Source organism: Callorhinchus milii, unplaced genomic scaffold (assembly GCF_018977255.1).
Source record: "Callorhinchus milii isolate IMCB2004 unplaced genomic scaffold, IMCB_Cmil_1.0 Scaffold1, whole genome shotgun sequence".
Classification (NCBI taxonomy): domain Eukaryota; kingdom Metazoa; phylum Chordata; class Chondrichthyes; order Chimaeriformes; family Callorhinchidae; genus Callorhinchus; species Callorhinchus milii.
Window position 1 is genome coordinate 37,470,196 of NW_024704742.1, and position 24,355 is coordinate 37,494,550.

Below are 24,355 nucleotides of genomic sequence, written 5' to 3' on the forward strand. Positions count from 1 at the left end.
TGTCTTCAACAAACAAGAAGGCATGCTCCCCTCCAATCCCTGGGTAGCAAATAGCTGGATTTTCTAACTCCATAACCTGAGCCAGTGAGGCAATTTGTAGCTTTCCGTGGGGTTGCCCATGATTAAAAGTGGAGTCAATACTCTTCACCGATTGAAACTGGGATTTTTCTCGATCTGTATGGCTCGGCTTCACGTTCAAGAAAATTGTTGAGCCATGGGATGAGATGGTCTATAGTTGATCAATAGTTTTATCTTCTATTTGTTGAAGACCAACAAAAAAGTGTTGGGCAGAATTTGTTTCCCCTAAATAATAATAATAGACCTTGCATTTGATATAGTGCCTTATCATGTCTTTGAGACGTTTCAAAGCGCTTCACAGAATATACTGTAAAGTGAATAGACTGTATATTTTGTGGGTGAAACATAAGTACCAAGCAAAACTGCAACATTTCACTAAAATAAGTCACTAGTATTTTGTGTGATCCCATAGATCGGCAGTGTAAAGCTGACACTGTGATGCTGTGAAAGCCTTAAACTCAGTAAATGTTCTTGCAACAGAAACGAGCATTTGTCCGGTCAAGTCTGTTCTAGTGTTTTCTCGCATGAGCCAGCTGTTCTAATCCCACTCTCCTGCCCTTTAATATTTCTCTTCTATAAGCACCCATCTAACCCCTCTTTACAATAATTGATGGACATGGCCTCAACAGTATTCTGTTTGTTTATTGCTGCAAATTCCACATTCCAACCATGCCCATATTTTGTGACCTCTTCTTCCAAGCAGTTGTCACACACAGATGCAACATTTTTTGACCTGGATGAGATGTGCGAGATGTCACAGTTCACATAGTGTTAAAGTAGTGTTGAACTTGGCAAATGGAAAGCGAATGGCCTGGCTTTGTTCTCTCCTCTCTAATAGGAAAGTGTAAGATCTCGGTGGTGCATCTGGTAGTTCCAAATCTTAAAAAGGACTATATAAATAAAATAATTTAAATAATCTTATACCATTTTATCTCTTATACTCCTTCCTTGAATTCTTCACCAAATAGCTGTCTCGCTTAAATTTGCTGTCACCAAATAGCTCTCCCCCTTGAATCTGCCTTCACTGATAATCCCTAAATAATCAATTTCATTTATTCATTAACCTCTGCGTAAAATTCAACCCTTTTCTCGCTCTCTGCTTCATGGGCATTAGCCTGCTCCATGTACCATGCCCTGCTCACTCCACCATTGGATGTTGGGTCTTCAACCTTTGTGTCCATACCCTCTGGAACTCCCATCATAGAGCCCCTCTGCCACACCCTCTCGCTTGCCTCCTTCAAGGCCTATCTCAAGACCTTCCTCTTTGACCATGTTTTTGGTCATCCTCCCTTGCCCTTCACGTATCTTGACTCCAGCCCCCACCTCAGGTGCAAAGCCTTCACTGGGCTTTGCACCTGAGGTGGGGGCTGGAAAGACACTGTTCAGCACCTTGGGATGTCCCCCCGATTTGAAAGACACTATATAAATGCAATGCAATTTTTGTTGTTGTTCCCTTCTGAGCTTGAGCTCATGTTCCCTTGTTCTAAAAAAAATCTTTTAATGTTGTGTTACTGAAACATACATTCAAAGAAGGTCCCAGCCTTGACCCTTGGTCTCTGCTGAGTTGGCTGGTCTCACCCAGGCAGTAGGATGGCTTTGCAATGGACTTCAGTGTCTCCAGGTTAAGGAGGAGGAGAAATCAGCCTCATATCTATCTAGTGATCATTAATTTGAAAAGTGTCCATTGTTCAGTGTTAGATTAGAGCCGGATCAGGCTGGGTTGTGAATTCACTTCTTTCTACACATACAACCACCCACACAACTGCAGTGCCTACATTTTAGACTTGCAGACATGGTGAGGTGTGTGTATATAGATCTGCTATCATCTGTGGGACCCTATTGTCCTCGCTCACTGCCTTCAGGAGCAAAGAGAAGCAAAAGCCAGCTGGTGCAGAATAATAATAATAATAATAATCCTTGCATTTGATATAGCGCTTTTCACGTCGGGAGGACGTCATGACATGGATGCTGAAGAAAAAATGGCATTTTGTTTGCTATTTTTTTCTTTCCCTTTCCTGCATTGCTCTTCTGGTTGTACTCATTCTTGCTGGTTATTTTTCCACAGTCACTGACAATCTTCCAGTGCTTTGTCAAGTCATCAACCATCATTTAGCATATGCAAGTCTACACACTGGATAACCTATCAGGCAGGATTTTCAACTGGGCATTCCTGTTAACCCTAACTTCCACACGCTTATTTTCCATTAGGAAGAGTCACTGGAATATGCCCACAAAATATACAGTCAATTCACTTTACCGTATATTCTGCAAAGCGCATTGAGACGTCCCCACGCACACACACACACCTTTGCCCATCCCCATTTGCAAGACTACTTTTAACACCTATCTCTGTGTAGACCAGGTTTTGACCCTGCAGTGTTCTGGTCTGCAGGGCTCCAGACCATCCTTTTACCTATTGAGCCATAGGGGGGAGCCCGAGGCTACATCTTCTAACCGCTGATTTTTTTTTTGTGTGTCGCAGTGCTTCCTCTCTCTCCCAGAATAACTGCGTGCTGTCGAAACATTCCAGCGTAGGCTTAAACAACTTGAGTGAATCAGATAGTTCTTCGGGCTCAGATTCCGAGAGTGAAAGCAGCTCCAGTGAAGGTGAAGGGAACGAAACGTCACGGACCACTTCCCCTGAGGTAAGGGGTGCACTGCAAAAGAGCGCTTGACCTCTGAGTGTGCAATAGTGTCTATCTGTAAACAATCACCCTGAGACATTAAACACTGCAAAAACTTTTTTTAACAACTTTGTGCACTTCTGCAGTTATAATATCAGATATTAAGAATCCAAGTGTTCCTACTTCCCTTTTGTTCGCTATGGGCAGATAGATTCAGGCAAGAAAAGGTAGCACCTTCATCTACAGAATGTGTGGTTTCATTTGACATTGAGTTTTGAGAATCTTACCTTCTGAGGTTGGGGGAAAGGCAGGTGAGGGTCATGTTCAAAAAAACTTTCTAATTTGAAATTGCGCAATACTTTAAAATCCAGCTGAAAGATGAACTTTAAAGAATTACATCTAAATTGAGTGATTTCAAAACGTACCCTATATTTTTAACATAATGTAGATTAATTTTCACATGTGTAATAATAAAAAAAACAATTTTAGAATTGATTTCATCAAGAAATCATTAGGAGTTTTGCCACCACAGCTTCACTTTCAGCACTACTTTGTTTCCAGTTGGTGAAATGAATCCTAAAGTGCATCTGATGCCCTCAACCATTTAAAACGCAAGTTATTTATAGAGGCAAACTATAAATAAATGGATGCCTGCTCCTATAGATAAGGCATTAATCCTCAAATTTCTTTCCCTTTGTTTATCTTGCTTTTTCTCGTTTTTTGTGTATGGGTATGCAATTTTGTTGAACACCTTTCCTTCTATTCCATTTTCTTCAGAGGTGATTCCCGACTGTTGATTTCAAATTTGCAGATCTTGCCCATTTTGAGCTTAAATGAAACTTAAAATGAGATGTGGTTTCCCTCTCTCTCTCAATCTCTCTCTCTCTCTCGCCCTCTTTCTATTGAAATCTAAAATCTACTGAAGATAGGCAAATGCCTCTTGGTTCTGTTTCACTATGACCAGTAGATAACGCACAGCAGATAATGCAACAAAACTTCCTGATAAACTGGGCAGAACACACTGCAAGTGCATGATATTTATTGTGAAATAGACACTGCGAGAAGTACTTCCTTGAGCTTCATTTGAATTGAGGGTTGCTGTGAAAATTGATCATCTCCATAGAGATGGAATAGTGAATTATATAAATATCGTGGAGTCCTGTAGCATATTGGTTAGAGCATTCGCGTCGCAAGCGAGAGGACCTGGGTTTGACTCCCCGGCAGGGTGAAAATTTGAGCAAGTTTCCTTACTCCACATGCCTCTGTTTACCTAACAGTAAGTAGGAACCGGTGTTAGTCGATTGGCAGATCATTTTTCTGGGGGTAATATTCCATGACTATTGTGCAAAATTGGCTACTGGGTTTCACCAAAAGGATATACAGTAAATTCACTTTATAGTATATTCTGTGAAGTGCTTTGAGACGTTTCGAAGACATGGTAAGACGCTATATCAAATGCAAGGATTATTATTATATATTATAATTTTAAAATGATACTAGAAAATTTAAGACGTTGAAGGTTTCAGTCTGTATGGATATTATGCATCAAATGTCATAGCTGCTTTTGCTTCATTTCTTGCAGCCTGATCCTCCACCAGCAAACAAGTGGCAACTTGATAACTGGCTGAACAAGGTGAACCAGCCAACTGCACCTTCAGAGAACCACAGTGAATTGTTGGATAGCCACAGTTCCCAGGACAGCCAGAGATCTGAGACTAAGGAGAATTGTGAGTACATTGGTTCCAGCAGAGAGCCAAGGACTATACAGGAGGCTTCTCGTGACACAAGTAACTGGCACACATCAACCCCCAGTAACAGTGGGGTTCAACGACAGACTGTGGCTAAAAAGCAGCCCAAGAAGCCTGGTAAGACAGTTGCATTTGACGAAAATGGAGGAGACCTGAGAGCTGAGGCTGCACCTTGCACGTACGGTGGTAAAGACCAGTCTTCCACAGAACAGCACAAAGTAAAACTAAAAGAGGGGCAGAAGTCCAGTGGAAAAAAGGAGTCAAAGTCTTTGGCCAGGATTTCGTCTGAAAGGATAAAGCACAAATGTCCAATTCAGACTGCTCCTAAATCCAGGGAATATGTCGATACGGATTCCTCTTGCACAGGCCTAGGTACAGATAAAGAAGAGCCACATCCATGTTCCAATCTGGCTCCTGCTGCCCCCGTCCCTCTGAGACAGGAACCCAGTGAAAATGGGACAAGCGTCAGTAAACCTGCCAGGGAGGTAAACAGGACTAACCTCCATAAATCTGCTGGTGTGGCTGGGAAGGTCACTGCACCTGCCAGTGAGGTCAAGGAACTAAATGGAATTTATCTCCACAAACCAGCCAGCAAAGTCAAAGAAGTCACACGGATCAACGTTAGTAAACCAGCCATTGAAGCGAAGGAGGCAATTCCGACTAACCTTAATAAACTTGCCACTGACGTCAAGATAGGAAACCGAACGAGCAGCAGTAAAGCTACCGCCAGTGAGGTTGGGAAGGGAAACCGATCTAGGTCAAATAAATCTGTTTGTGAGGTGAAGGACAACCTTCTGGGTGGGCCGATTTTTCCTACTGTGGGAGATGGGAAATTGCTGTCCCCAATAAGAGACCATGAGGTTCCCTGGCCTTTGGTGGTCAAAATTGACTTGAGTTTACTTTCGAGGATCCCATCATTGCCTGGTAAAGCGAGCCATCAGTCCAAGAACAGCACTATGGAATGTACTGCACAGAAGAGTCGGGAAGGAGTGAAGGGAAGCACAGAGAAGTCATCCAGCAAGGCCAAGAGAAAGCACAAGGTGAGTTCGATATGAGACCTGCAGACCTTTCATTCCCTCTGCTGCGCTCTGTGAGGCTATCCTGCATGTAGGCTGCTATATAAATCACTAATTTGAAAAGTGTCCATTGTTCGGTGTTAGATTATAAAGGAGATTATCCCAGTGTCCTGGTCAACAGTCCACCTTTTAAATTGGACATTTACCTCATGGCCTGCTTTGGGACCACGATATGTGCAAAATGAATGCTACATTGCCTGCACAAACCAGTACCAACAAATTTTACAGGCTTCACTGTGAGGCTTTCTGATGTGTTAAGGTGTTATAAAATGCAAGTTTATCACTTACACAGTATACTTGTGGAAACTCTAAATAGACTTATTTGTTACCCTTCCATGAGGGGATTTTGCTAAGAATCCTGGCAAAGGGCTAATTCTTTATTTACCCACTGAATTTTAGCTGGCGATTTATTATCCTTGTTTTATGATTTATGGTCATTATAGTGTACATTTCAGGTTTTATTCGGTTGGGCTCCTCCAGTGACAAAATGTGTACAGCCATCTTCTGGCACTCCATTAGGACATACAGATTAGAAGGTTGTCAATTTGAATTTTACTAATTTAATTAATCTCAGCATATAGGGCACTACAATGGCAGCAGTGGCCCTGGGTTAAGGAGGTTGTCAGCCTCCAAAGACCTCTTACATATGCATGTGTGTGGCCTCAGGTGAGGTCAAGATCAGGCTTGGCTTGGTTGTTGTTCCTCTCTTCCCCCCCCCCCCCCCCCCCCCCCACACACACATTATTAACAGGACTTGCATATCATTAATAAACAACTAAAAAAACTTTACATTTGGCAAAGCACCTTTCATATCGGGAGGATGTCCCAAAGCGCTTAACAGGATTTACTGTGCAATGTAGGTGGACGGGTCATCCAAAAAATGTCCCACAAACAGCTATGCAACGAATGACCAATTTTATTTGGGGGATTATTTGGAGTCTTGTAGCTCAGTGGTTAGAGCGCTCGCCTCACAAGCAAGAGACCTGGGTTTGATTCCTGGCAGGGCAAAACCTTGGGCAAGTTTCCTTACTCCACACGCCTGATAATAATCCCTCAAAAAAATAATAAATTGTTCACTTCAAACCAAGATTGTTTGTGAGACACTGCTGTGCGCAATTGGCTCCTGTGTTTCTCCCACAAATATACAGTCAATTCACTTTACAGTATATTCTGTGAAGTGCTTTGAGACATCTAGAAGATATGAAAAGCACTATATCAAATGCAAGAATTATTATTATTATAGGACACCAGTACCTGTGGTTTTAAATGGAGAAAGTCCAGAAAAATCTGTTAATACATAATGTAATTTTTTTATATATATATATAATGAAAAGTAGCCATTTGGCCCATCATGTTGTCCTGTTCGTGGCTTCCCCAACACTCTAATCCCATTACCCTACTGTTTCCTCAACTTAAATATTATTTTTCCACAAGTATTCATGAAATCCAATGCAGTGCTAGGGATGTGCTGCATTGTTAAGTGAAACATTAAACTAAGGTCCCTTACTCCATACGCCTCTGTTTACTTATGGCAGTAAGTAGGAACTCAGTTGTTAGTTGATTGGCAAATACCTTTTTTGGGGGAAATAATTCCTTCAAAAAATAATAATAATTATAATAATTTGGTCACTCAATCCACAATTGTTTGTGGGCAATTGCCTGCCGGGCGCAATTGGCTGCCGTGTTCCGCCCACAAAATATAGTCAATTCACCTTACAGAATATTCTTTGAGACGTCTCGAAGACGTGATAAGGCGCTATATTCAAATGCAATGTAAGGATTATTATTCAAACTGGCGCCCTTCTGGTCTGTATGTCCTAATGAAGTGCCAAATGATGGCTGTATCTATTAGGTCACTGGAGTAGTAAAACCCGAAATATACACCACAGTGGCCATAAATCAGAACAAGATCAAAGATCCCATGGCACTATTCAAAAAGAGAAGTTTATCCCGGTACTTGGCCAACCATCCCCCTACTAAAATTGATCACTTACTCCATGGCTGTTAGGGACATTGACGTATGCAAACTGACTGCCACATTCACCCACAAAATGCACACAGTCACACCACTTTACAGTAATTGCTTTTGAAATGCTCTTGAACAATGCTTCACTGTACATGATACAGTTGATTGGCCAGCAGTTACAGCTTCAAATGTTTTAAATGGAGAAAGTCCAGGAAAATTTCTTACTTTTAATATGCATTGTAAATTATATATTATATCTAATATATCATATATATAATATATATTTGGTGTATATATATATATATAATAGCTATAATGAAAGGTAGCCGTTTGGCTCATCGTGTCTGTGCTGGTCCTGGCTTCCCATCGCTCAAATCCCATTTTCTGCTCTTTCCTCGTCCACTTCAGCATTGTTTTTCCACAAGTATTTATGAAATTCATTTTTAAATGCTGTTATGACCATTGTGGTAAGACATTCCGTATTTTTAAGAACATAGGAATGTTCATGACTGAAAAAGATCATTCGGTTCATCTGGCCAATCCTACAGTCAAACAATTTTTTTTAATCCTACGTTTCTGCGTTCAATTATTCAATTATTCCTTTACCAAATAGCTATGCAATTCCCTCCTGAATTTCCTGACATGATTTAATTCCACCGCCTCCCTGGTCAATCTAGTCCAGATATTCACCACAACCTTGTAAACTATTTAAATCTTGAACTCTGTTCACCTTCCCGCTGAGCTAGAGTTTGTATCCTCTTGTTCTCGATCGTTTTGATCATGTTAAACATGTTACATACAGTATCAGGGTTCATCTGTGCCTTGTGGGTGGGTGCATGTATGTGTGTAAAAAAAATTCTGCTCCTCCCCTTTAAGACCTGAAGGTTTCTTCACTGCTCAGCTGTTTGCTGCCATTCATACACTTCGGCAGTGTCGCTGCTTTGATTGACTGACCAGAGTGAGGCAGAGAGTTAGTGGGGACAGAAGGGGGAATAGAAAGGAAGTGAACAAGAAATTGAAGCATGAAGGTGTCAGTTTTCTCTTCTCAGCGGCATTCCATTATTACTATGTGTTTCAATATCCAGCAGTCCTGGAGAGAAGTAACCAAACTTGCCAAGCCCTGAGACATCAGGCTTGGGATTCCGTTTGGCATTGATTTGCGAGCTTGACCATTTAAGCTACCGTGCCGCTTCAGGTTTAAAGTGTTTTTTTTTCAGGTCTCGTAGTATTTGTACTGTTCTTCAGGGGGAAAATTCTACCAGAAACGTTGCTCGGCCTTCTGCATATTGTTGACTTTGCTGTTGTGTCAATGCTTTATTAATTTTGTATTTTTCAAAAACATTTTGTTTAGATCGACGGGGAAGAGTGCAGCGAGGGCAAAAAGCAACGACTGGACAAAGAAAACAAGTTGTGCTCTTCAGGCTCCAAGGAACCCAGTAACAAGCGGTGTGTATCTGGTGTCCTGATCTCCCGAATTAGCCAGAGAGATTTAATGCAGCACAGTTGCGCGGCGCTGATCGGACACCTGTTAAAGTTGCTCTTTATGATTTATTGCTTGTTGCTAAGAGTTGCCCTTCATGTGTTCATGCTTGAACTGTTTAACAGGTTAGCAAGTCCATAACAAGCAGTTCAGTGGAAGGAAATGTCAGCACTGTGGATGTCAATGGACTTAGATTAAGCTTTTTAAATCCAGCATGATGTTTAAAAAAAATTTAAATGCAGAGTTGGTTGGTAGGATATGGAACATGTTAATCTGAGTCAGTTACCATATCTAAAAGGAAATTACATAGCTACTTGAAGAAGGAAGGTGTAGAAGGTTTGCAGGGAATAGAGAAGCGATAAGAGTAAGTCACTCCAGGGTAGAATTGGCACAGGCACAATGGGCCAAATCAATACCTGTGCTGACATGGATGTTATCCTCTTTCATACTAGATTTCTGATGCATACTAGATCCAACCTGTTACACTGGAAGGTTTTCTGTTGGCCAACCCAGGCTACAAATTAGGCTAATTCGATGCTTTAGGTGGCCTTTTCTGCAAGGATTGGTTGGTGCAAGTGGAAATGCTCTTTTACAAAGCTGTCAGCAAGGTGGCTGCTAATTTTATGGAACAAAACTAATTGAATTGACAAAGTAAGAGGGTTAAAGAATATGAAACCTGCCAGTAGATTGTGCCAGTTAGCCAAATCCACCTTACAAATGGATGATAATCAAGCCTTACTGTTGACCCTTTCTTGCAGAGTTTCGAACTCTTCCTCTGAGAAGGAAAAGAAACCATTTCTACCCCCACCTCCATCTCCTGTGCAAAAACCAGCAAAGGTTGCCCACAAGCGGCACAACAGTGGAAGTAGCACGTCCAGCCAGGTTTCTGCATCGAGTGCCAGTGACACCAAGATTAACAACAGCAAAAGTAACTCCTTGTCCAGATCATCTTCTTCCAAGCACAAAAGAATGGAGGATAAGCGCTCTGGACACTTGAAAACCAAGGTAAGAATACTTTGCTTCACATAAATGCAAATTCTCACGTGGGGTTTAAGATATACTTGGATGTATGAAGTTCAAAATATTTTTTTGGAATCCTCTTATTGAAATGATGCTTTTTTAAAAAAACAGTATTATTTTCAACATTAAAATGTAAATATATTTACCAATTTCCGTAGTTGTTACCATTTAATTGAAAGGGAAACGACAGCACATTAAGTACAAATTAAAATACTGCTGTATTGCAGCTGAATAGCAATCAGGTACAGAAACAATGGCTGAATTTCTCCCTCCCTTGTTTCTCTTCACTCGCCCCCCCACCGAACCTAAGCTTAGTGCTGTTTTAGTGCTACATAAATGCAAGTTGATGATGAACAAAACTTACTACTGTACTAAGTAGGATTTTTTGTCAGCCTGATGTCTGACACATATGGAAACCCATCAACATCCAAGAGTATCCAAGCTAGAATGAGTTCCACACTTGCATGCCACCTACATGGAATTTTCCCTGCAACGGAACGGACACCCTCTCCCTGAAGGAACATAGCGTGCTTACCTAATTCCAGAGCGTATTATGCGCAGGTTGATGAGAGCCAAGCCTTGGGACCGCAAAGTGAACGTTGGGAGTTCAACCTGCTAAAACCTAAATCATCCATCTAGGCCACCTGCCTGTTAGGGCTTCGGCTTGCATGGATAACCAGGAGCAGAGTGGGAAACATCTGTGTCCGCGTGACTGGTCTGGTACTGAGCCATCCATAGCAGGAAAGTCTGGGTTCGATCCCTGATGTGTGATCAGTTAATTCCTAGTCAGGACAGAGGTAAGCCCTACAATTCGTCTCTGTGTCTTAGAGAAGGAAGATCCAGTCAAATGTTCTATTTCTAAGTGATATCCACTTGCTATCCAGTGATATCTGATGGAAAGTGAAGTCCTGTATTGTATTGGTCAGAGCACTCACCTTGCATGTGAGAGGACCCTGGTTCGTTTTCCAAGCAGAGCAAAATCTTAGGCAAATTTCCTAACTCCACACACCTCTGTTTACCTAGCAATAAGTAGGAACCCGGTTGTTAGTTGATTGACAGATCACTTTTCCGGGGGTAATAATCAGTCCAAATAAAAATAATTTTAAAAATAATAACTTAGTCACTCAATCCACAGCTGTTTGTGGGACATTGCTGTGTTTCACCCACAAAATATATAGTCAATTCACTTTGCAGTATATTTTGTGAAGCGTTTTGAGAAATTTCAACAACGTGATAAGTCGCTATATCAAATGCAAGGATTATTATTATTTTTATAAAGTGGATGTCTTGTGAAGATGAGATTACTCTCTACTGTGATACTCGGGTGTCTTTTTGGCTCAGTTGGTAGCACCTTTGCCTCTGGATTGGAAGGTTCAAGTGCCATGTCAGGCTTGAGTTTCATAGTCTAGAATGGATTACAGGGTAGGTCCTGCTTTGTCATACGCTTCAGACAAAACATTAAACTAAGATGCCGTCTGCCTGTTCTGGAATCATCTCCAGTGCCCTACCCCCACCTCCCACGATAAATGGGCTCATTTTTTTAATGGCTATTTGTGGGACATATTGCTTGCAATTTTGATGCTGCAATCATGCAGTTGCTACACTAGACACTTGAGAAGCGCTTTGATGGTACGTTGAGACATGATCGATTCTGTATCCAATGCAAGTATTATTACAGAATTAAAATGAATGTTTGTGAAACGTTCTTATTGACAGGTATCTTCCCAGTGTAAAGCAAGCAATGCCCTTCCAGAACAAGCACTGCCGAATGGAAACTCTAAACCAGCAAGACCCATACTCAAGTTTGATGACAAGTAATTATTTTTACCTGTTTTGCTGTATAGCACTAAAATGCGGTATGTAACCTCTTCTGGCTACAACTTCATACTGACCTCTAACCCTTTTGTTCAGGCAATATCCAGTAGAGCACCACTTGCGGGAAGCCAAAAAAATAAAGCACAAAGCTGATGTCATGGTAAGTTACTGCTGGTGGCCCCATTATCAAAACTGTGGCTGAACACTGTATGAGCTTCAGCTCATTGTGTTTTTAATCCAATCGAAGAAGTTGCCAGTGATTTTAAACAATATTTGATTTAAGAGAAGTTGGGCCGAGAAAAGGCCAATAAGCTTGCCTCTTCCACAGGCCATGTGCGTCTGCCTTTTTTGTTGCAATCTCCTGAGGAATAAAGTTCTGCAGTTTCTCTCTGCCTCCACTGTTCAACTCTGGTTGTTTGCTTCCACAAAATATGTTTTCTTGGTCTCAGCAACATAGGACCATTCTTGTTCTGTGAACTCCACTATTTTCTCTGTCCATTTTATCTCAGTAACTTGATTAACGTGATTATCTCTGCCAGTGCTCTGTTAAGCACTCTGGGGCTCTACCATGTGTGAGGGGTTTATGCAAGTTGTTGTTGTTGTCCATCTTATCTCAGTAACTTAGCAAACCACATGATTATCTCTACCCACTGTAACTCTGTGTCTTTGTCTTACCCAGTTCTTTATATATAAAAGTTAATTAATTCATAGATTAACCGTTTTTGCTAGGGACCTGGTTTCATGCACCCATTACTTTAGCTCATTAAAATCAGTCCCTTATTTGAGAAGTAAAATGAAGACTTGGAAAGTAGGCTGGTCTTCAGGTTCATAGAGAGAATATGTCATGTGTACTGTATTCTGTGTTCCAATCCTGTGGTTAAAAACCTGAGTAGCCAGTAATGTAATTTAAATAAAATCTGAAATGTTGAGGTGAGCTCATGAAATTGGCTTTCTTATGCTGTAATTATAGTGCACTATTGAAGGCAAATCATCACTATTTTCACAGAGCAGTGTTCAGGCAATATCTAGTAGAGCACCACTGTGTTGAGTCGCAGTGAATTGCATTGCTCGCTCGTTCCCTAGCCCATCTTGAAAAGGTGGTTTCAGCAACAATTTGACTTGCACCATCACAATAACAACAACATTCATATAGTGCTTTTCACATAAAAGAAATGTTTCGAAATTAAGTGAATGTTGTTGGCAGGTAATTTCTCTATCTCATAAACCATGAGATAAGTGGGCAGTTAGCCTGAATTTTTTGCAGTGAATGAGGAAGGAATAAAAGCCAAGATAACAACATAAATCATTTCATTACACCATGATGCAAATCAATATTGGCTTCTCTCCTAGTGATCCCTTGCATGCTCTTGGGACGTTCCATTGGATAATTATTATGTTACCAATAAGCTGGTAGTACAGATTCAGAACTTGAAAATTGCTTGAAACAAATCTATTCAATGTTTTTCTGGCAAGCTTTCCCACTGCTTGTCCAGCGAGGACCACCTATCATTAAGGGCTTTGGCTTGCAGGAGCTGAGTGTGAAGAATCCCCACTGACTGGTCTGTATCTCCCAGTCCTATTGATGAGCCAGGCTGGCTAGTCTGTCATCAGTTATGTCCTTAAATACTCCACATTGCTGACATTGCCTGGAACTTCCATTAGGATAAATGCAGCTTCATCTCTAATTGCAGTTGAATATAAAATTGGGTGAATTTTATTTTCATTTTAAAGTGGGAAGAAGGAAATGTAAGCCAGCTATTCTCCATCAACTGAATGTGTAAATATTGAAGAAATCCTTTATCTGAATTGTAATTTTTGCAAAATGGTCAATGTTTAAAATTTCACTCAGAGCATTGCAATTAAAGATAATTCCATAGTTTGGCTTATCCTTCCTGTTCTATTTGATGGTGTGGATCACTAAATATTGGGAAATTGGATTGAAAATTGCTGAGACATTTGCCTGTGTGGAGCCATGTAACAAATACGATTTGGGTGTCAGTCTGGCCTAGTTTGTTGCACGCTCACCTCTGAGTCAAAATGTTGTGGTCCCACTTCAGGACTGTGAGCTTTGCTGATACTCGAAGACAATGCTGGTAAAGTGCGGTTTGCTAGAGGCGACTTTGTGAGATATTCATTCGAGGTCCATCTGGAAGCTCGAGATCCCAAGGCAACAACAACAACAACCACAAAATTACATTTGTATAGTGCCTTTCACGTCGGGAGGACGTTGCAAGGTGCTGGACAGTCAGTGTTTTGGATCCAAGCTGAGGGTCAGGATTCGGGAGAGTGGAGGGCGGGGAGGCAGGGAGGGTGATCAAATGCATGGTCGAAGAGGAGGGTCTTGAGACAGGTCTTGAAGGAGCCAAGGGAGGGGGTGAGGCGGAGGAACTGCGGGATGGAGTTCCAGAGAGTGGGAGTAGAGTGGCTGAAGGCCCGGTCGCCAATGGTGGAGCGGGCGAGGCGGGGGACGTGAGGCAGGCCGGAGGCACCACTGAAAAAGAGAAAGGACTTTTTTCCTGGTGTCCTAACCAACAAGCTCCCAATATTTTTTAAAAACAAGATTTCTGTATGAATTCAAGACTGTTTGTGGGAAAATGGCTGTCGCTACACTGTACAGAAACTCTGAAGCTCTTTGAGATGTTTTCGATTGTGATAAGGCGTTAGATCAAATGCAAAGTCTATTATTGTGCACCATTTGATACTTTACTGGACTGGCTTCCCAATGTGTGCAACTTATTTGCTTTTTTTGCTGATATTTGTGGACTTGAGCAGAGGAATGACCTGTATAATTTAATCTCTCTTCCTTTAAACACTTCTGAGAGGAAATAAAGCTTTCTAGAAAATCAGATTATTCTTTTATACTGGTTGTTGGTGAGAGGGGAGGAGCAAAAACAATATGAAAACTCTTTGTACATTTGTTCTGCTTATGTGGTATTTTGTTGCCCAAATATGAATTGTGCAATTTAATACTAATGTTATTAAATACTAATAATATAATAATCCTTGCATTTGATATAGCGCCTTATCACCATTTTGAGACATCTCAAATCACTTCACAGAATATACTGTAAAGTGAATTGACTGTATATTTTGTGGGAGAAATTGTGCCAATTGTGCCACAAAGAGTCGTTGATTGAGTGTCCAAATTATTATTTTTGTTTAAGGAATAATTACCCCCGGAAAAGCGATCCGCCAATCGACTTAACAACCAGGTTCCTACTTACCTCTAGGTAAACAGAGGCCTGCAGAGTAAGGAAACTTGCCCAATGTTTCACCCTACCGGGAATCGAACCCAGGTCTCTCGCTTGAGAGGCGAGTGCTCTAACCACAAGACTCTATATGTAGTGCATTTACATTATAATAATTAATAATAATCCTTACATTTGATATTAACGTTATCAAATACTGGTAATTAGAGTTAATGATACATTAACAATATTTTATATGCAAATTGACTGCAAGCTTTAAAACAAAACTGTTTAAAAAAATTAAATAAATGTATTTTATTTCTCGATTTAGGCGGACAAGATTGGGAAAGCTTTCAACTACTTAGATGCTGCACTGTCATTTATTGAGAGTGGGATTGCTATGGAACATGAGGCACAACCACCGAAGTCTGCTTACACCATGTTTTCGGAAACGGTGGACTTGATCAAGTAAGTTCTCTGAACCGTCCTACTCCAGTGCAGCGACCAAATAGCCTTCTGTAATTAACAACATATTTTGAAATGTGTTAACAAGATTTATCATTTTCTTGTAAATTTTTAATCGCAAGTTGAAGTATTGGTGTTTTGTTTAAATTGTTTAACATATACAGTCAATTCACTTTACAATATATTTTGTGAAGCGCTTTGAGAGGTCTAGAAGACTTAATGATTTTTTAATTTGCACCTTCTTTACAGATACACAATGAAACTGAAAAAATTCACAGACTCTTCAGCAACTACTATAGAGAAAATATTTGTAGTATTGTGGTAAGTAGTAAGTTGCAGTCCGTAATTGCAGTGACTTATCTTGGCCAACGCGCTTCTCTACATGTCAGCCTTGCTCCCTGCTAGCACTCTTACCTCTGGATCAGTAGGTTGTGAGTTCAAGTCCCCCATTCTAGGCCGACTCCAATGCACTGCTGGTTGAGTGCTGCCTTGTTGGAGATGCTATCCTAAGGATGAGACATTAACCAAGGTCCCTTCTGCCTGTTCAGATATTAAAGATCCCACATCACTATTCAAAAAGAGAATGGAGTTTCTCTCGGTGTTCTGGCCAACAATCCCCAGATAAAAAATGGTTATTGCCTTCATTGCCTGTTTGTAGGACATTGGTGTGTGCAAATAGCTTGCCGCATTGGCCTACAAATACAGTTATTGCACTTTACAGCAAATCCTATGAAATGCTTTGAGCCATCCTCCCAACATGAACAGGGTGAGACAACATGGAAGGATTACTATTATTATTGCCTTTAAATATTACTGATTTTAAAAGTTGAATTACAATAAACTCCATTAACTCGCCACTTCAAAGGGAAAAGACTCTGTGATGAGTTATCCAGTGTGGCGAGTTAGGCCTATGTATAAATACATAAATAAGTGAGGCCAGGATATTGACTGCATGTTGACTTAACACAGGAACAGCAGTAGGCCATTCAGCCCCTTGAACCTGTTCCGCCATTCTATGAATTCATGGCTGATCTGTACCTCAACTCCAGTTAACCGCCTTTGCCCCATATTCCTTGATATTCTTATTTAAGACTTAATGCAGACTTAAGTGGTATAACAAGATAAAACAGGGTTGAGTTATCAGGAGTTTACTGTTTATTCATTGTTATCTATCCTTTTTATTATTTAAAACACAAAACATGTTTTGTACACCAATTGTGTATTGAGAATAGCAACATAACTGGTTTCCTTTTGTAACTTTTTTAACAGTATCCGCTGCCAGTCGCTGCTCTACATGGCAATGTTCCGATTTAAGAAAGACACGGCTGTGAAATACTCCCGGACCTTAACCGAACATTTCAAAGTAAGTGCAAGGACTAAACCAATGGATCCATTGATTAATTCGTGCAGCTCTTTCTTTAACATTCGGATCCCTTTCAGCAACTGCCTCTTGGTGCGTTAGAAGTGTTTTTAAATTTTAAAGTGAGCATCTTTGCCAGTGGGTGAATGCACTATGCGAGTTCGATATTTGGAGCAGATTCAATGCTGTGTATTGAGTTAACAGACCTTGGCTCAGGAACTGGTTTGGAGGATTATAACTGGCCTCCAATGTGATGATAAATCCCTATGGGGAATAGCCTGCTTGGTATTATCAGGGTTTCAACTCAAAGAACGGCCTTTTGGACAAGGTTCTGGAATATAGGGCTTCAGTGTTCTCTTCGGACTTCAATGTTTACAAAACAATAAATCAAATGTGTGTATTTTGTCCCAGGGTTCTTCCAGAACAGCTCAAGCTCCGTCTCCTTGTGTTGCCAGGTAATTAGACCATGCAGATGTAATGCTAAATCGATTATTTCATTCCTTTTTAAAAACATTTGATTTGGATTTCGTACAACATCATTGCACAAAGTCCATTTTTATTACATTTACTTATTTATTTTGGTTAGCCAGGTGTCTGACACATGTGGAAACCCATCGCCATGCTTAAGAGTATCCAAACCAAGCTGAGATTTTCATGCATTCCACCTACACGTGGAAATCCCAGAGATAGTGCGCATTCCATTCCAAAAATCTATCTCCCTGGAGGGATGCATCCTGCTTACCTAATATTGACTGATATATTCTGGTAATTAATTGGTTTACAACAATCAAATCAATATCACTAATGCTTCAGTCTGGGTGTCCTCGTGCATCCTTTATACGGACTGCACTGCCTTTACTATTCATCAACTAATGAATCAGAAAGTAAGCATGTGAAAGCCCGTGAAGTATATAAGCTATGTATTTGGACGAGACATCCAACCAAGTTAAGATGGATGTTAAAGATCCCGTGGCACAATTCAAAGAGAAAAGGGAGTACTTCCCAGTGTCTAGACACAATCCATCTCCAAATAAAATTGATCATTTACTACATTTCAAAGTCCTACAAACAGTCCTTTGCTGTGCGCAAATTGACTGCATCATTCGCCCATAAAATACACAGTAACTGCACTTTACTGTAAAATACTGTGAAGCACATAGACGTTTTGCCTCACAAAGCGCTCTATCAAATACAAGAGTAATTACCTAAGAAGCATGAGAGTGATTTGATGACTGATATATTGGATGGGAATGTGAGGAATGCATCTGATTATTATAAACTACTTGACCTTTGCGCTTGCAATTTCTGACGCTGGGGGTTATTCACCAAACAAATTTGTGATTTCCAATTTTAGTTTACGATTTTGAGATTTTTTAAAAAAAATTGAATCTCAAAATTGGATTAAAAAGGCTGGAAAAAAGAAGCCAGCAATTTTGCCTTCAAAAGATCCCAAAGCAAAACAATAAAGAAAACTCTGGCTTTTTTCAGACTTTGGCAACTTATGAGAATGGAATGGCGGGAGGATGGACTTTTGAGTCTCAAAATTGTGAATTACAAAACAACAATTTGGAATCAGCACAACAAATCTGGATTGTGAATATTATAGTTCAATTCCCATTCAATTCTGAATAGATTGGCTAAATTGTAGTCATTGCAATGATCCTCCTATGTGACCAGAAATTCATAAATCCCTTGGAAGTTTTTGTGGTCAGCTGGGTGTCTGACACATGTGGGAATCCATCACCATGCTTAAGAGTATCCAAGCCAAGCTGAAAATTCCATGCATCTCACCTCCATATGGAAATCCCAGAGAAAGATTGTTGGAATGGAATGCGCACTCTTAAAAGCCAAGCTGTTTAATTTCTAGGGTGTTCTGTGCATTGGGTGTGTGTTGAGGGCTAATTACTTGTCTTTCTGTCAGAAGCACTGGCACGCCTTCTCCGCTCTCTCAGACGCCATCCCCTGCCAGTTCTGCAGGCTCCCAGCCAGGATCAAATGTCAGTAGTGGTGCAAGCACATCATCTGTTGCCATTCCACAAACGATCCATCAGCTGGCTTCCACCTACGTCAACATCACCTCCCTCTTCCTTTGCGGCCATGACCTGTGGGAACAAGCAGATGCACTAGCAAAAAAACACAGGGGTAAGGAAAAAAATACAGGCACAACAACAGGGGAGGGTGACTTCCTCATCAATTGTAAAATCAACCTGTCACCTCTTTATAAAAGGTTATTAGAAGATAAAGTAGTGACCTCATGAAATGGTGGTGTGTTCGGGGGGGGGGGGATGTTTTTGAAAAACTAAAGTAACAATGTATGAAAAGTATGTAGTGCGAAAAAGGCTTCTTTTAAGTATATCTGGTGTTTAGCTAAACCACGCAGAGCAGAAAGATCTGTGCTGCATGAGGTGATCTTAGCCTTAGGTGACAGTAACAGGGTGCCACATTTGGTCGGTCTCATTGCACTGGGCTAAGTTATACTTTTTGCACCCCCCCCACCCCCCCTCGAGGTTCGTGTGTCAGGACAGAATTAGGTTTGGGATTGGTCCCTTACCAATGAAATCATAGTATCTTTTGAGGCTCTCATGTAAATAATAGTACTTGAATTGGAGGGTAACCAGCGACAATGGGACTATGTCCTCGATATGAAAAAGATTTATTGTCTTCAGGAGAGGGGAGAAATTTAGTGGGGTGGGAGGTGGAACTACCAATTAAAGTGATCTTACCTATGTCTGATGAATAGTTAGTTCATTTATTGTTTTTGCAGTATGTTGTAACTAGTTTAATTTTCTGTGTGTGAAGTGTGAAGCTCTAGTAGGAATATAAACTGTCAGCAGCCAGAGAACCTGTGGCGGATCACAGCAGCCCACAGAAAATGTTTTTTCTGGAACATCAAAAGCTCTGTTTTTTATATTAGTGGCAGATGCTGCATTTGTATATAGAGTTTCAACAAATTCAACGCGTTTTCAAAAAATAAATGTTTTTAAGTAAACTGTGCCCACATGTCAGAGGGCTAGAAAAGACTAATAGGTTTGAATTTATTTCATTGAGGTAGGAAAAAGTGCTACTCTTGACAGGGTTGGCGTTACTGGCACCCAGGCTGCAGAAGCTTTGGTCCTCTCAGGAGTCAGTGTGGTGACTTTCTCTCTCCCCCCCCCCCCACACACAGTTACATCATAGGAACTTTTTCCTACAGTAAGACAAACACCAGTAGTGCCACCGGCTCCAGGAGGAATGCTTTTTGGACACAAGTTATTTAATGTATTTTTAAAGCCCTTTCTCCTTCATGTAATCTACTGGGGCAATGTTTCCAGTGTGACTCATTTGCTTAGTTAATGATCAGATTAATGCAGTGCAATGGGAAGTGCTCTGACAAAACCCATTTTATCTCTTTCAGAATTTTTTCTGCAGCTGGATGCAGCAGTAGGCCCTTTAGTCATGACCAGCAGCATGGCTGAACTTGTGCACTGCACCAGACAAGGTTTACACTGGCTGCGGATGGATGCAAAGTTGCTATAACAAGTGCTGGAATGGGGTTCTTACACCAGCCTGTTTTGTCCTTCAGCGAGCAGCACAAGATTGCAGACTACACTGTGCGTGTTTCTTTTGTGGGGAGTGGGGAAGGTCAATTTGCAGGATTCCCTGTGTGGAGTAGATCGGCACTGAATTATGGCAAAAAAACCAGACTGAAGCTTCAAGGATTCAATTTACACTTCGTGAGCAAAAGTGCAATTTGGTCCCCCTCTTTCCCTCTCTCCCTCTCTTGTCACCCTCTCCCCACCCACCCTCCAAAACTCAGAGCTAGCAATGCACATCTCTTTGTTGAAGTGTCCTTGAATGTCAAAAGGGCTGAAGAAGCCTTCTGTGAGTCTGTATTAAGGCCAGGAAAGCAGCAGTAAGCTGTTGCCTTCTCTTATCTCACTAGCAGTGATGTAAGTATTGTGCATTAACTGCATTAATGTAGAAGAACACTTAACAGCTAAAGAATGTTGTATTCTGTCACCTGGACATGTTACAGTGACTTCCTGGACAGCTGACAGTCGAAGTGAATTTAAATGCGTCGCCATTTGTTGTTACACTAGGAGCTGTGAAAGACTATTTTTTGTGTGTGTTTAATTTTCATTTGTTACATCCATATTTACTGCCATTTCTTTACTATTTATTCAAAACAATTTTTCTCTCTGGACCTAGGTACTCCTACCAATGTGTTTGACAGAATGAAGCACAGGTTTGGCTGTGTGCGGTAGGAGGGGTTGACAAGTTATGTGCTCTGTTTAACAATTGCTTGCTCTCTACATAATTCAGATTTAAAATAACGTGCAGCTCCTCCTTCACAGAATGATCTATTAAATGTTCAGCGTGCCTTAGATATTCTACTATGTAAATCAGCAGTTGTTTCTAGCTGTAGATAAAATGCTGCTCTATGGAATTGGACTGAGGAAACTTTATGAAAAGTGTGTTGAATTGCGGTCCAGTTTACAGGACACGAGTGCAGTTTGTTTCCCACGTGGTTGTCCTTGTGTGTAATGAGGATTTTACACAGGTCACTTTTTCAGAAGTGTTTTGTTCCCTGTAGAACAGACTTGTCCTGAGCAAAGGCAAGCAAAGGGTTTGAGTATGAAATTATTCTTTTCAGAGGCATTTTCTATGTGCAGGGGTGCGGGGAGGGTGTTTATATTTAAAAAAATCATGGAGCCTTAGAAGACATCTAAATATCTGCCCCCAGCATTAGTTTTCTTTTTTTTTAATCTCTATTGCTACAAATTTGAGAGAAAATCTTCTTGATTGCTGTAGGTTATCAGCATTGCCGGAAAAAATCCTTCTCGGATATGTGGGAATTTTCGGCAAAACACTGCAAACCTGTTGGCAATGCACGAGCGTGGAAAATATCAAGCTGGGCTGTTTTTCTTTTTGCTCATCCCTAGTCTCGACAATGCTGACTGGATTGGCTCCCGTGTGCTCATAAAGCCCCACTGGCTTGCAGCAACTCCTGCTTCTAATTAATGTTACTGGAATTAATTTTATTTGAAATTGTACTTGCACATGTATTTTTGCTGGTTGGAATTGCTGCAGAAATGCTCGAGAGTTTATGTATTATATACACAGTAAAACCAAGTGAAATCGCAAACCCAGCACTGGCTGATCATTGAGATGAATGGGGAAGAAGGTTCCTTGTAGATGACTGCCCAGCAAGCTGTCCTGTGGCCATATTCTGCAGATGGCTCAGAAATTCATTGTTGCCAGTGCTATCACAAGGGCAACAGATGGAATCACAATGCACTTTGACTAATAAATTATTTTTCTCCTCTTTGTCCATTTCTCCTCCTCTCCACCCTCTTCTATACTGTTGTACAGTTTCAATTAATAGTTTCCAGGGAGAGATGGGAAGGTATCTCAAATAATACAAAGAGAAACTTAACTCACCTATTTTCCTCACCTGCTCCTCCCCACTCCCCCAACAAAACAAAATTATTGCTATTAGCACTTAAAACTTTTATCCAAGTAGATTTCCAAGCTATAAATAATGTGTGCAAATATTTTGTGCAATGCAAATCTACACGCACGTTTACCATCCCCCAGGCATGAAAGCAGAATAATATATTTGCATTTCTCAATATAAATTGTGTATTGCTTGTTGTGGGCGTCCACGTTGGATCTCAGTTTTAATTGGAGTTTGCAACTGTTAAAATACTGCCAACTGCTCGGAAGAAGGAAGGAAATGATTGCAATAAAATGCGGTGCCTTTTTTGTGTTCCTGCCCAGCCTGGTGTGTTCAGAGAGCCTTCTGCAAGACTATAATTGTCGAAAGGGTAGTAACTTTGTGTGGCGAAAGTGCTTAGCTGAGACTTGAGACCTTCACCACATACCTAATGGTAGGGGTGAGAGCCACCATTTTTGGCGATCCTTATTGCAATGACTTGTTGTATTATGTACTGTCACTGTATTATCTTTTGGAGTTTAATAACTCTGAAGCTCAACAGCCAAGACAAATCAAACACTGAATATTGTAGAATGCTTCCTTATCAAGCACACATTTAGATTATTGATCAGTTGGTAGATCCACTCAGTGTCTGAAGTAAACTGAAGCAAGTGTGTAGTTTGAAGTATTTTCTCGAAGGACACAGAAAATCTTGTGGGATTAGCCTTGGTGCTGCATGCATTGCTTTGCAGGTCTTTGAGTAAAATAGCCGAGCTACATTATTTAAACACGGTTTATTCCCCATATCATAAGATAGATAGCCATCTAACTACAAAAATGAAAATCATGTCTGAGCTTTTTAAGAATATTATTTTTGTTGGCAAGAACTATGTGATAATTGCCTATCTAACCCAGGCATGTTGAGTACAGTTTCATTTTCCAATGATGATTATTTGCACCTTTGACACATGAATCATGGTCAGCAAAGTAAATGAAACGATGTGTTTCTTTATACACAGTATATCTATCGGGATGGGTGGGTGGGGGGGGGCGGGGAGAGAGAGGAAGTGGGTTGTTGCCACATCAGTGGTGCTTTTAGCTCTGAAACTTATGTCAAAAGAATTCCCGACACCATTCAAATCCCAGACAAGCATTCAGATCCTTTCAGTTTATTATTCCATCATTTCTTCCTCCCCTTTCTCCCCTTACGACAGTTAGATTCATGCAGGAGTACATGTCATTAGCACTGGCACCCTCCAGTAGCTCACCCAAAGCTGTCATGGTTCAGCCACAAGCCTGGGCACCAGGCGCTGGTGAGCTACTGGAGTACAAAGGAGGAGGAAGGAAATCACAGCCAGTATTGATTCTTTCTTCACCCAAGTGCCTACGTGTGCATTTCCAACAAGGGTCACTAGATCTGTGAGAGTTTGTGTATTACGTTTTTCATTTAATTTCCCCTCTAGCCTTTGGTCCTAAGCACAATTGTAGCTTTTCTCTCTTCTCTTTACTCTTCCACCCGCCCATTTCCTGCACCACCCCCCTCCCTCCCCTCCATCTGCACAAAAGAGAGATCAAACCTGAGATCTTCCAGCACTATGTGGCTTAATGCCACACACCACATGGTGCATTTATCCACTGAACTATTGGGCAGGATTCTGATCACACCAAAAACATATTCGATGCTAGATTCTTGTTGAGTGCACTGGGTTTTGTAAAAACATTAGCTGATGACAGAATTATGGAGCTGTCTGATCTAATTGTACTTCAATAGAAAAACTTGTGACATTTAGTTCCGTTGAATGTCCCTGGCTAGTGAACTCCAATGTGATGCTTTTGTTGTGGACTTTAGTTCTTTCACAAATCTTTCTATTTGAAAGAGTCATTGTGCAAATGCTGGTAGGACTGTAACAATGGTGTTGTTTGCACCCACAGTGATCGTATTTGATTTAAGGCTGTTTTATCCACTCCAAGGTCCTGAATCATACATTGGTTGATATAACGCTGGCAAATTCGTATAGCCTTTGCACTCCAATAATTTCCAAGATAAATTGAACGCAATAAATCTGGTATAAAGTTTGTCTTTTATCTTGCATTTTTTTCAGAGCCATTTGTGCTCCTC

The 24,355-nt window shown here is 40.8% G+C and overlaps 1 protein-coding gene across 6 annotated transcripts in view; it reads left to right on the forward strand.

Moving 5' to 3' along the window:
- The window catches only part of LOC103180863 (AF4/FMR2 family member 4), a 98,853-nt gene extending 76,780 nt beyond the window's left edge, over nt 1-22,073 (forward strand). For 5 of the 6 annotated variants that reach the window (XM_042340204.1, XM_042340221.1, XM_007896933.2 and 2 more), the window contains 12 exons: nt 2,561-2,723; nt 4,285-5,490; nt 8,844-8,938; nt 9,731-9,977; nt 11,709-11,806; nt 11,904-11,967; nt 15,327-15,463; nt 15,710-15,781; nt 16,730-16,823; nt 17,232-17,275; nt 18,742-18,962; nt 20,215-22,073. In XM_042340204.1, coding sequence (XP_042196138.1) covers nt 2,561-2,723; nt 4,285-5,490; nt 8,844-8,938; nt 9,731-9,977; nt 11,709-11,806; nt 11,904-11,967; nt 15,327-15,463; nt 15,710-15,781; nt 16,730-16,823; nt 17,232-17,275; nt 18,742-18,962; nt 20,215-20,336 — 2,563 coding nt within the window. In that variant the 3' untranslated portion in view covers nt 20,337-22,073. The remainder of the gene's footprint in view (nt 1-2,560; nt 2,724-4,284; nt 5,491-8,843; nt 8,939-9,730; nt 9,978-11,708; nt 11,807-11,903; nt 11,968-15,326; nt 15,464-15,709; nt 15,782-16,729; nt 16,824-17,231; nt 17,276-18,741; nt 18,963-20,214) is intronic. The other variant, XM_007896935.2, reaches the window with a different exon arrangement.
- Nucleotides 22,074-24,355: the final 2,282 nt, after the last annotated feature.